General features: G+C 41.4%; 1 protein-coding gene across 2 annotated transcripts in view; it reads right to left on the bottom strand.

Annotated features, from left to right (window-relative positions):
- GRM3 (glutamate metabotropic receptor 3) overlaps positions 1-5,942 on the bottom strand; it is a 97,905-nt gene extending 91,963 nt beyond the window's left edge. For both annotated transcript variants that reach the window (XM_049641374.1, XM_049641375.1), the window contains exon 1: positions 5,475-5,942. In XM_049641374.1, coding sequence (XP_049497331.1) covers positions 5,475-5,942 — 468 coding nt within the window. The remainder of the gene's footprint in view (positions 1-5,474) is intronic.
- Positions 5,943-12,028: the final 6,086 nt, after the last annotated feature.

Below are 12,028 nucleotides of genomic sequence, written 5' to 3'. Positions count from 1 at the left end.
TAGCGGGTGGAGGCCGGTGATGCTGCTAAATAAACCTCCCAAGCACAAGGGCAGCACCAGCCCAATACTGCCAAGGCTGAGAAACTCTCCTCTAGGTTCACCTTATTTATTGACCCACAGAAAAAGTATAAAATTTTCCATCTGGCAGTCTGTCTGAGACTTGGACATAGTTAACTGCATGAAGGCTTTTGTATCTCCAAGTCCTTCGATTATTTTTCTAATGCTGTTATAATAAGGTGAGCAATTCGTGTGTGACTCTTCCTAAAGTATTTGAATTTAAAAAAGAAATGAATCATTGGGTGGGAGGGCAATGCTTAATACAAACTGGCCAGTGGCGGACAGCTTTTGCGCCGTGGAATTGGTGGAGGAATAAGAGAGTGGTGTCTTGATGTGCCGTTCCCCTTGCCCCATCTAGATAAAATCCGCGAAACCTACTGCAAGGGATTTAGTTTAAGGAGTTATTCTGATCAGAGACATGATGGAAGCAATGCATGGCATTCCAAATCCGTGTCATGATACTAATGTCACAATGACTCTCTCCCAGGGCTAGAAAGGTCCTGAGATATGGATATTGCCTGTAAAAGGGTCTGACTATCCTGGGCATGAGAGAGAGGTAGTGAGATCCTTTCAAGGCTCTCTTCTGCCCTTTCTATGAGCTCATCTTTTAGATGCCATCTAACCCAGGCCCCCATTTGTTGCTGAGGTCACTTTAACACTCAGGGACACAACAACCGGGTCAACTAATACCTGTCATTTCAGTTAAAATGTGCTCCAGGTTGGCAAGAAAGACTGAAAAAAATGACACATCCTCTGAAAAAGAGAGAGGAACGTTTTTGGAACAATTCAAGGGACATGTTTGAATGGACAGCTGAGGAGCTCTCATTGTAGTCTGTTTAAAAAAGCACAAGCATGAACAATGCTTCAAAATAAGTACCCTGTAGACAATGGCCCAGCTAAAGGCAACCAACCCGATACTCTTCTTGAATAAATACTCTTTTCCCTTGAAGTGGGTAGATTGCAAGCTTATGGGGAAGAGCAGAATCGTCTTAAAGAGAATCACCAGAGGAGGTCAATAGATCCCATGTATATTTGCTAATAAAGAAGGATTTTGGTACTAGCTTTCACTGATTATCCAGTTAAGAAATCAATACTGTTGCTTTATAAAAGGGACGACCACAGAGTGGTTTGCGCTACTTAATAAGAGTGTTGGGAAAATAATTATTAAGGTCTTCATCCATGGTGATACAGTTTAACTCAGTAAATCATTAAGAATTTCCTCTTTCATGCAGTTTTCACCCTCTGCAAACAATGCCTATTGTATGAGCTAACACAGCAGGAGGTATCTCCTCTGCTGACTTCCAGAGAGTTCTTTTCAGTTAGTGAGAAGATAATGAAAGAAGAGGAAGCGGGAGAGAAAGCATCTCCTCCAGCAATCCCACCAAGAAAGCAATCCAGGCTCACGTAGGGGGATTATTATCATTCTCTAAAATCCTCTCTCTCAACAGGCAATTTTGTAACAGAAAACTCCGAGCTCTGGTTTGGGACTGGGCGTTACAATTAGATGATAGGAAGTTTTCAAACTGGGTGGTGGATTTGTGTTAGTACATTTCTTCTCTGGCTTCACCCTCTTTTTTCCCCTCTGCTCAGTTCAAGCAAAGATACTTTCCATTAAATATTCAGGAAGTCAAAAGTAGGTAAAAATGGATTACAGTGTTGCCTGACGTAAATGAATCTTTGTGGCTACCGGCTACATGCTGTTACTACGGTTATCAGACCCCGGGGTTTATGAGAAGAATCAGTCCAGGAGTAGTAGGCAAGTGTGAGAGGTACCCTGAAAAATCCACTCTCTTAAACTGTTTTCTTCATTAATATACAAGAGTGCTCTAAATTCAGCATTAGAAATTTATTGCTTTGGATTGCCTTTGACTATGTTTTAAAATTCTTACTAAAAGATTTATTTCAAATGGATAACACACTTTAGTTCTTCTTCTTTCTTTCTTTCTTTCTTTCTTTTTTTAAAATTTACTCATTTATTTTGAGAGAGAGAGAATGCAAGTTGGGGAGCAGCAGAGAGGGAGGAAGAGAGAGAATCCCAAGCGTGCTCTATGTTGTCAGGGCAGAGCTGGATGGGGGCTCGATCTCACAAACTGTGAAATCATGGCCTGAGCTGGAATCAAGAGTCAGACACTTAAACAACTGAGCCACCCAGGTGCCCCTAACACACCTTAATTCTTAGCTCTATAGCTAAGAATTCTCTGAGCTCCCTAAGGGGTCTCCCTAAGACCTCTCTTTGTTCATGATGCCTAGCTGAAAGCAAGACCCTGTGGGGAAGTGTTCCTTGGAAGCTGTCTGAAATTCAGTGTATAGACAAATCACTCCACCCCCTAGTTTACTTTGGCCAGGACCAGTGTGTGGTCTAATGAGAGCCTAAGCAGTCAGGACCCCAGGGGGCTATGGAGGAAGGGGTGAAGCCATCTCTGCGCTTCCTCTCCAGCTCACTCCCTTACTGTGTCAAGGCCTTCGTCCTCTGGCCCACGGATATCTGCCACAATATTCCAATTGGCCTCTTCAGATCCAGTGTCTCCTTCACACTGTGGTCCACTTAGCCTTCCTCCAGTGCAACTTTCATGCTATCCATCTTTCTCAAAACCTTTCTAAATGTTGTTTCTGACCTTGTGAGCTATATGAACATATTGGGAATTGTAGTTACTGTTACTTCATAGGAATATTGTACCTGAAGCCAGAGTGTGAGTTCCTTGAGGTCAAGGCTGTGTTCTTTCTTACCTTAGTGGTCTTTCTAACCCTTGTCCTAGTGCAGAACACACACAAGGGATATATACAGATTGACTTGTTGATGAAGCATATGGGGCACCAACAATGGCCTCATGGGACTGTTTGGCCACTGGGAAGGCCATGGAGTTCGTTTTAGATGTGGCTTTTCTACTGACTTTTCCTATCATTGTGGGGACCTAATAGTTACCATTTATTGAATATGATAGTGTTTTGGTGAGGCATTTTCCACAGATGCTATCAATTTATCCCCTCAACAACTTATCAACGTAGATGCTATTTGCTTATTTTATTTACTTTTAACATTTATTTTGGAGAGAGAGGGAGGGTAGGGGCAGAGAGAGAGGGAGGCAGAGAGAGAAGCAGGCTCCAGGCTCTGAGCTGTCAGCACAAAGCCCAACTTGGGGCTTGAACTCACAAAGCACGAAATCATGACCTGAGCTGAAGTGAGAAGCTTCACTGAGCCACCCAGGGGCCCCTATTTTGCTTATTTTACACATAAGCTAAAAAATGTGGAGTTGGAATCATAACCCCATCTTTCTGGTGGTCAAAATTGATATCCTTCATTATAGCATGATACTTTTGGATTCTTTATTTGTGCTGTGGAAACAGAAATCATATCAGCATTTGTGACTTTATGTTAATTTTGACCACATGAATGAAATAATAAGCTAGGTCCTTTGATGATTAAGAAGTAGCTTTTTCCCTTGTGAACTCATACAGGATTTTAGTAGCCCAGATTTTTTTTTTTAATAAAACAATTTGCGCCCCCCCCCCCCCCCGCCTTTTGAAGGTACATAGGTAGTAAAAGAGTAAAATTAGTTTAAAAAATCTATTTGCCTGGCATAGTTTGTTAATTACTTTGGCTAAACAGGTATTTACACATCTGGTGTAGAGTGTAATTTATTGCACTGAAGAAACTAAGGTCAGAAAAGCATATATATATTCTCTTACCAGTGGTAATATCAGGTATAATATAAATATTTATAAAATGATTGGCACCCATCTGGTGAGATTATTATTGAAAGATGACAGATACATATTTTTAATTCTCTCTTCTCAAGTAGCAAATCCCGTCTCTCCTGATCCAAGTATAGAGATAGTGGCAAAATTAACATAATATGCTTTGAGATGTGCAATATTTTCTATCCACCTAATGAAGCCAAAGGGTGTTTATGAAAAACCAATTATCCTAATTACTCATAATATGAGGGTGTGTTCTGAAGAAGGAAAGAAATTTGAAGTAGCTCATTTAGAGCAGCACAGAATTGTACATAGAATTTTAAATGCCAGGAATCTAGGAGATAGAAATAAGGTTATTCCAATGCAAATAGAGTCGACTTAAGTGGTTTGTGACATCTAAAGATAACATGAATGTAATCTGACTTCCGTTAGTGCTTGGGGCTTTGATTATAGTAATTTGGTAAGAGGCAAAGAACATGACTCTTGGAATCATGGACTTTTATTATTGTGACCTTCATGCCATGGACTTTTATTATTGTGACCTTCGTGCCTCTCACCAAAAAAAAACAAAAAACAAAAAACAAAAAAAAAAAAGATTGAATGGCAGCTAACATATAGAAACCATATGGAACACTTGAAAGAGCACAAAAGTACATAAGATTTGAGTTCTAGTTCTTGAGCTACCTACCAATAGGAGTTTTCATGAAACCAGTCTTTCTGGGACTTGGGAAAATGAGAAGGTTGAGTTAGTAATTTCTCAGCTCTTTTCCATCTCTAAAATTCTGTGACCGTGTGAGTAAAACTTGCTAGAGTTTGAATAATGTGTTCCTTCTTTTTCTAACATAATTATAAGATCCAATTGTCAACTTTTTATCTTAATTTAAGTCACAGGCTGAATTGTCCACCCCCCCCCCCCCACCGCCATGGTAGTAATTCACTGGCTTTTCTGCATACATTTTCAGATTTGCACCATGAGAAACTGTTTACGGTTAGTCTCTGAACAAAATGATGCTTTAGTAAAAATTAGTGTAAAAAAACCCCCAGAGTTTAGATGCTATTTCTTCTGGTGGTTGATTGTATGGATGGCTTCAAATCATCATGTCACCTTATACCCACATCCTTTGTGATGTAATTTCATAGCACTTGTCCTGTGGGCAGGACATATTTCTCTGCTCCTCGACTCTGGGCTGAGCCCTGTCAGTTGCTTTGGTTAACAGGATGTTAGAAGGAATGATAAAGCAGAAACGTGGAAGGGGCCCGTGCAGTTAACTTTGCATTTCCTTGCACCTCTGCCGTTGCTCTGAGAAGAACACGTCTGAGCTAGCCCAGCAATTCCAGGTGGAGGATAAGGAACAACCAGGAATAGAGCCACCCACAGCTGAACCCCACCTCGATCAGCTCACTCCAGCTGATCTTCAGGTCAATTTAGATTCAGATCAATTTATAATTATTATAAATTATAATAATAAATCTTGTTTTAAGTCACTGAATTTTGGGATAGTCTGTTACGCCACAGTAGCTACCCGAGACACTTCCAAACGGTTTTCATCGCTAGAGAAATGTTACGTCTGCAAGCCCGTATTACCAAATACCCACTGAAATAACCAATTATATTTTAATATTATCCATGAAGGCAATTATCAGGATATTTTCTTTTTGTTTCCCCAGGACATGAAACCAAAGAGACATAGCATTTTAACAATAGTGCTGGCCAATCTTACCTGTATGGAAACACTGCTGTATGAGCCGCCGATGACCCCTGCAATGAGCAGTGGGATATTTTCTTGGATGGCATAGGATCCATCAGGACACATATACTCAGCTTCATCCACTTTAGTCAAAGATGCCCTGACAAATTCCAGTGATTGCTCTAATGCATAGGTATCCCTTGAGCATGTATCCAAAATGTGCACGCCCAACTTCACTCCTGGTAGCAAGTAATTGTCTTTGTTGATTTCATCAATAGCAAACAACATGGCTTCCAGGCGTTGGATCCCTCGGTCCTCATTGATTCGCCCACATTCCTCAGTTCCAGTGCCTTTTTCATTAATAGGAAACAGACCCCCTAAAACAAGGTCACCTTCTATTTTAATTTCCCTCCTCAGAAAGTTATGGTCCCCTAAAGAGAGTAAAAATCCCTTTGAAAACAAAGCTAACATGAGAACTTGGAGTCTTGTCAACATCTTCATGAATCCTGCTTCTGTACCTCCGGGAGATATCAATGGATGAAGCCAATGTTGCCCGCTAGTCCTCCTCTCTCATTTCCAAACTGGATCTTTGGCCTGTCCTTCAAATAAGGGAGGAACAGACTAACAGAGCCTGTTACCAAATTCCTAAAGAGATAAAAATTATATGAACAAAAGTGGTAAAGAAAACATCAGTGATTACATTGAGGGTCCCCAATCAGACCTTTGAAGGGATCATGACTCAAATTACCGGTTAGTAAACACATACTGCACCACTACACCAGGCACTCTCCCCACAGGGATTCTCACCCAGCCCTTACAACCCATGGTGACGCAGATCTTAGCGGTTCCATCTCCCAGAAATGGGTACTGAGGACTAAAACAGTGAAGCGACCAGTCAAAGTGTACCTGGAATGGAGGTGATGTTTAGACTCTGGTTTTCCTAATGCCAAGTTCAGTACTTCACCTACTTGGTCATTGACTCTGGTCAGTCAATGGTAGGGAAGTAACTTGGATTGAATCTATATCCTTTCTCCTTCAGCTACATTTATAGACCAGCCCTTTTTATTCACTCTTTTCTTTCCATTTGGGGACAAAACAAAACACCCATGTGACTCTTTCACCGTTTCTGCATTTCTGCCATCACATTCCTGTCTTTCCTTTATTCTAGATACTCTCAGCCCGCTGCAATCAAGATTCTGCCTTCACTGCTCTAAAAAAAAAAAAAAAGAAAGAAAAAAGGCGGCTCTGGAAAAAGCTACTACTGATCTGCTAAGTTTTCAAATCCACTAACCCCACTGTAGGCCTCATTTGACTTGAACTTCATTGAAATTCTGACTACTTTCTACCTGCTCCAGCTTCCTAGGTTTCTGTTCTCTTTCTTCTACATCTCAAATTTCATTGTTGAACACCTCCTCCCCACCCCAGGCTCGGTCATCCACTGTCAAGGTTTCAGCTCTCACTGAAATGATTCCTAGGTTAGCTGCCTGCTAAACAGCCCTGCCTACACATCCCTGTGACACCTCAAGGTCTGTAGGTTGTAGACTCTCGCTTATCTCTGCGATTGGATCTTCTTTGTATCCAGGTGCTCATGCCAGAAACCTGCAAGCTTGAGCCCTTCCCACTTTCCCCGCTTCCACCCTTAATTAGCCACTAAGTCCTGTAAAGTTTACCTGATTAGCTTCCTTCAACGCCACCTCTTTGTTTATAACCCCTCCGTGCTAGGCTCTTGTTCTCACTAACACGACCGACCATCGCAGGAGGTTCTACAGACCTGCTGCCGGCCCCCAAGGCACGTTTTTATCAGTTAGGAAAAGATAACCTTACTCAAGTACAACATTTTCAAATTTGTATGGTATCACCTGGACTGCAGGTGATGGGGGAAAGTTCCAATTGCCGCCGCCGATAGCTGCCTCCTCCAGCCAGCGTTAGGCAACTCCTGATGTGGCCTCACGTTCAGAGGGGTGTAGTGATTACCAGTGGTGGGGTCTGTGCAGTAGACTGTGGCTTAGGACGCTTCCAGAAGTCAAGCTTCTTTTTACATTATAGGGTAGAACATAACACACCTTCAAGGATGCAGGCAAAGCCCTGCCGTGATAATCATGTTTTTGACAGTAGACTGGGGTCTTCCTAGAGAACATTCCAGAATCCTGGTGTGAAGTAGCCCAGTTGCATGTACACAAGCCAGCAGACCTACCTACCTACCTACCTAGCACCGGAGCAAACACCAGCCGGCCCTCTCGTGCCGCCTGTGCGCCGCCCTTCTCCCCAGATGAGGTAAGCTTATTATTTTTAGAGTCCGGTGAGAGGTGATGGCAGAGATTCCTGGAACATTCTCCTGACAGGGTGCTGTTGCGTGTTTCTGTGTGCGGTTTGGTGTACCTGCCCGCTCTCCTGCTTTTGTACGTGATTGTGTATTGGTGGGGTTTGACGAGGGAGGGGGTCCTCCGGGCTGGTCTTCCACTTGGTCAGGATGTCCGAAAACCACACCAGCTGTGTGCTGTCAGCTTTGTCGGTAAATGTTCGTCATCTGAATGGTGGCCCACCCGAGGAGGCACTCGAGGAATGCAGAGTCTTACTTGCCGCTCAGAATGGCCCGTCTCCTACCAGTCTATACCGATTTCCTTCAGCCTCTAGGTTGAAGGATTGACTTCTTTGTGCTCCAGAATCTTGTCCCTGGCTAGCTGTCAAGCCTTACTGTTCACCCGTCTGCTCCCTCCTACCTCTGCGCGTCAGCCGTTACTGAACTATGTTTACCTGAGAGGACTTCTAGAATGTTGATGGCGCCTGGTGTGGCTCATGTTTTTCCCTTTGCCGTGAATGCCCTTCTATACCCATCTGTCTGGCAAACACCCACTTATCATTAAAGACTCAATAATCACTACCAGGAAAGGACAAGAATTTTTGCCTCTCTTCCTTCTCTGCTCAAATCCTGCTTTATATTCCTACTATAGCTAGTTCAAGAAATGTTTGCTATTACTATTATAGTTCTTATTCGTTTCTTTGCTCATTGGGAATAAATAAAATGGCACAACATTGAGGATTTTTAAGGCGTGAAGAAAAAAATCAAAACCCAACAATAAAAAAAGAGACAGGAACTAGTTCAGTATGTACTTTAACAGTTTTGACATTTCTCCCTTCTCATGTTAGCAGTGCCCTTTATTTATTTTTAAAAAATTTTTTTCTTTAACGTTTGTTTATTATTGAGAGACAGAAACAGAGCGTGAGCATGGGAGGGGCAGAGAGAGGGGGAGACACAGAATGCGAAGCGGGCTCCAGGCTCCGAGCTGTCAGCACAGAGTGTGACGTAGGGCTAGAACTCACAAACCGGGAAATCACGACCTGAGCTGAAGTCAGACGCTTAACCCACTGAACCACCCAGGCACACCTACAGTGCCCTTTAAAGCCCAGCTTTCCACATGCTTTCTGTTCCTTTTGCATGAAGCAAGTGATAGATTGTTTTCTTGAGACATGTGAGTCATCCGGGTTTTGTTTTGTTTATTTAGGTGTGAGCCTCAGCAATGACAGCAGCAGTCATTGGAACGCACAGCGTGAGCCCAGAGCCTCTCCGGGAGATCTGCCACGGGGCACTAGAAAGTCTAATAATAAAAATCTTTTTAAGTTTATTTATTTATTTTGAAAGAGAGAGAGAGGAGAGAGAGTAGGGCAGAGAGAGAGCAAGAGGGAGAGGATCCCAAGAAGGCTCCATTCTGTTGGTGCAGAGCCCAATGCGGGTCTCAATCCCCTGTACTGTGAGATCATGACTTGAGCAGAAACCAAGAGCTGGACTCTAAATGGACTGAAGCACCCAGGAGCCCCTAATAATAAATTTTTAAAAAGTTTATACTGTCATACATATATATATATATATGTTTCATATCAATTTCTGGTCTCTCTTTGATCTCTATGTGTAATTCCCTTTGAAGCAACACTGCCATGGAAGGCAAAAGACACTGTGATCATTATCATGAATGATAAAGAAGCAGAAATTGCTCTATAAAATAATTGTTTTATGTGTCTAATAAAAGAGAAGAGCTAATTAAAAGAAGGTCATCAACACAACTTTACCGTGTATCTGAAAAACAGGTAGGTATCTCTTGGGTCAGTAGAAAGTTTGACTACTCAAAGAGTAAAGACGACCTTACAGTTTATGGAAAGCTTAATTCTCTCTTAAGAAAATGCTCTTGGCCAGGGTGCCGGGGTGGCTCAGTTGGTTAAGCGTCTGACTCTTGATTTCTGCTCAGGTCATGATCTCATGGTTTGAACCCCATGTCAGCCTCTGTGCTCACAGCATGGAGCCTGCTCAAGATTCTCTGTCTCCCTCTCTCTCTCTCTCTGCCCCTCCCCCACTTGCTCATGCTCTCTCTCTCTCTCTCTTTCTCAAAGTAAATAAATAAACTTAAGAAAAAAAAAAAGAAAGAAAATCCTCTTGTCCAAAGCCAAGTTGAAAGGCAACATCGCATTACACTGAAAGTAATAATATATATTAGTCTACCTGTTTCACAAGTAGGGGCTGTATTTTATTTATGTTTGTGTATCCAGGGCCTGGCATAATGTCTGCCTGCAATCCAGAAGATACTCAACAAAAATTCCTTGAAGGGACAGGGACATCCATGACTAGTATGTTTGCAGATGACTCTTGACTATTTTTTTGTGGCATAGTAAAGGGGAACTAAAGTAGAGAAAGGGGTTCTTTTATTTCATCGCCCACCCTGTCATCTCAAGGTGCTCTTTTCCTATTACTTTGCTGGTAGAACTACTAACAGGTAGAACTGTAGGTACTACTTTGTGAAGTTGCCAGAGAAAAATGCTTCCTTTGTATTTGGAAGGAATACAAATACCTGCTGAGGCGGGCCCCTATGAAGGTAGGAGGGATGTGGCCTCAGGCTGACCTACATTTACTTCAGTGAAAGCTTCAGCGAGGAGAATACTAAATTAGGAACATGCATATTATCCTCTTTCAAAGCATCAGAGACGCATTCACTCATGAAATATTTATTGAACACCTACTATGTGTGTGCTAGGCCGTGAGCTGGATATGTAGAATATACACTGTAATTGCAAGCAAGTGAACATTATGCCTGCTGTCGAATAACATTCTAAATGCTTAGGTGTTTTTATGCCAAAAGGGACGGAAAGGAACTCGTGTCTGTTTCTACCAACTATCTCCGCCATTTATGAAAATCTTCCAAATAAGTTTACCATGGGTTTCTTTTAACATGGTAATTGTTATTAAATGCTTGACTCAAAAAGCAATCCATTACATATTACGTATATCATATACATTTAAAAAGTAGATATACAGATCTTAAAAACAAGTTGACTGACAACAACACTATGTAAAATCTTTTTCCTTTAAGCCTTCTGACGAGGCATCTTTAAGTAACATTTAATGTAGTCTTGGAGAATTACAAATTAAAAATCAATTAGAGTAATGCTTAAATACACTGTCTTAATATTTTCTTATTTACCTTTTCCTTAAAGCAAAATTTAAAATGATTAAGACCGTAAGGCCATGAATAATTTAAAGACACTTAGCATTATTTAAAATGAAGCCCTAAGAACTAAAAGAACAGGAAATCAAAATTTAGCATTGAAAAACAGACAAACATGCTTAATTTAATGCAACGGTTTATCTGTGAGTAACACCTTATCGGATTGGGGGAAAGGGCAGCAGCCACTTCTTTTCAGGTTCCTTTCATTAGAAATCAGCCAGGGGCACATCCCCCAGATAAACAGGTTCCCTACTGCAGCCACATTCATATGTAGCGGGAGGACTGCAGCTCTGTGCTCAAAGTTCTCTGTTCAGGGATGATGAGTGATGTGTCAACTCTAAACAAGCATGTGTAGCCCTCTCTGCGGGCAACCTGCTCACCGATGTTTTATTAATCGGTGCATTAATAGAATCTCAGAGGTTCGCTGTGAATATAACCCCTGGAATACGTGGGCAAGAAGCATTTGTATACTCTGCGTATGCTAATGTGTACGTTCCTTCCTCTCTTGACTTTGCCCAGGGACACAGTGTCGAAAACGAAATCCAGTTTGATTCAATGAATAAGTCTTTTATTCAGGGAAGATCTAACACCAGCCACCATGCCCACTCTCCCCTGGAAAGAAACCCTTAAGATCTGGAGAAATTTTAGGGTTAGTGACAGCATATGAAATTTGATTGTAAATTTAGCTATAAAATTTTTAGCTGCCAGAATTATAGGCAATAGAAGACATGGTCTTTGTTCCTGAATGGCCATTTTCGATTGGGTAAACAGAGGTTGTAGCTTTCTGACATTTTTAATAGCAGGATGTGTCATGCGCATTCTAATTCCTTTATTTTTACTGTGCAACAGATGTATTTTTCCCAGAATCCTTTAAGAAATTATTGTGAGTAGATGACTATTTAAAATCCAATCATTTTTAGCAAATCTACTTAAAATTTCTAGCTTAAATTACTTTAGCTGTAAGGTGGTCTAATTCCATTTGCTGAATTCCCATAGTTTGTGCTATGTTTATGATGATATTTTTTAATATTTATTTGCATAGTTTTTTTAAGTTCAAATTTAACAACTTGTTCTTTTCTTTCTTCCTTCCTCATT

Source organism: Panthera uncia, chromosome A2, assembly GCF_023721935.1.
Source record: "Panthera uncia isolate 11264 chromosome A2, Puncia_PCG_1.0, whole genome shotgun sequence".
Classification (NCBI taxonomy): Eukaryota; Metazoa; Chordata; class Mammalia; order Carnivora; family Felidae; genus Panthera; species Panthera uncia.
Note: the sequence above shows the minus strand (reverse complement) of the source record. Positions and strands in the feature narration are given on the sequence as shown.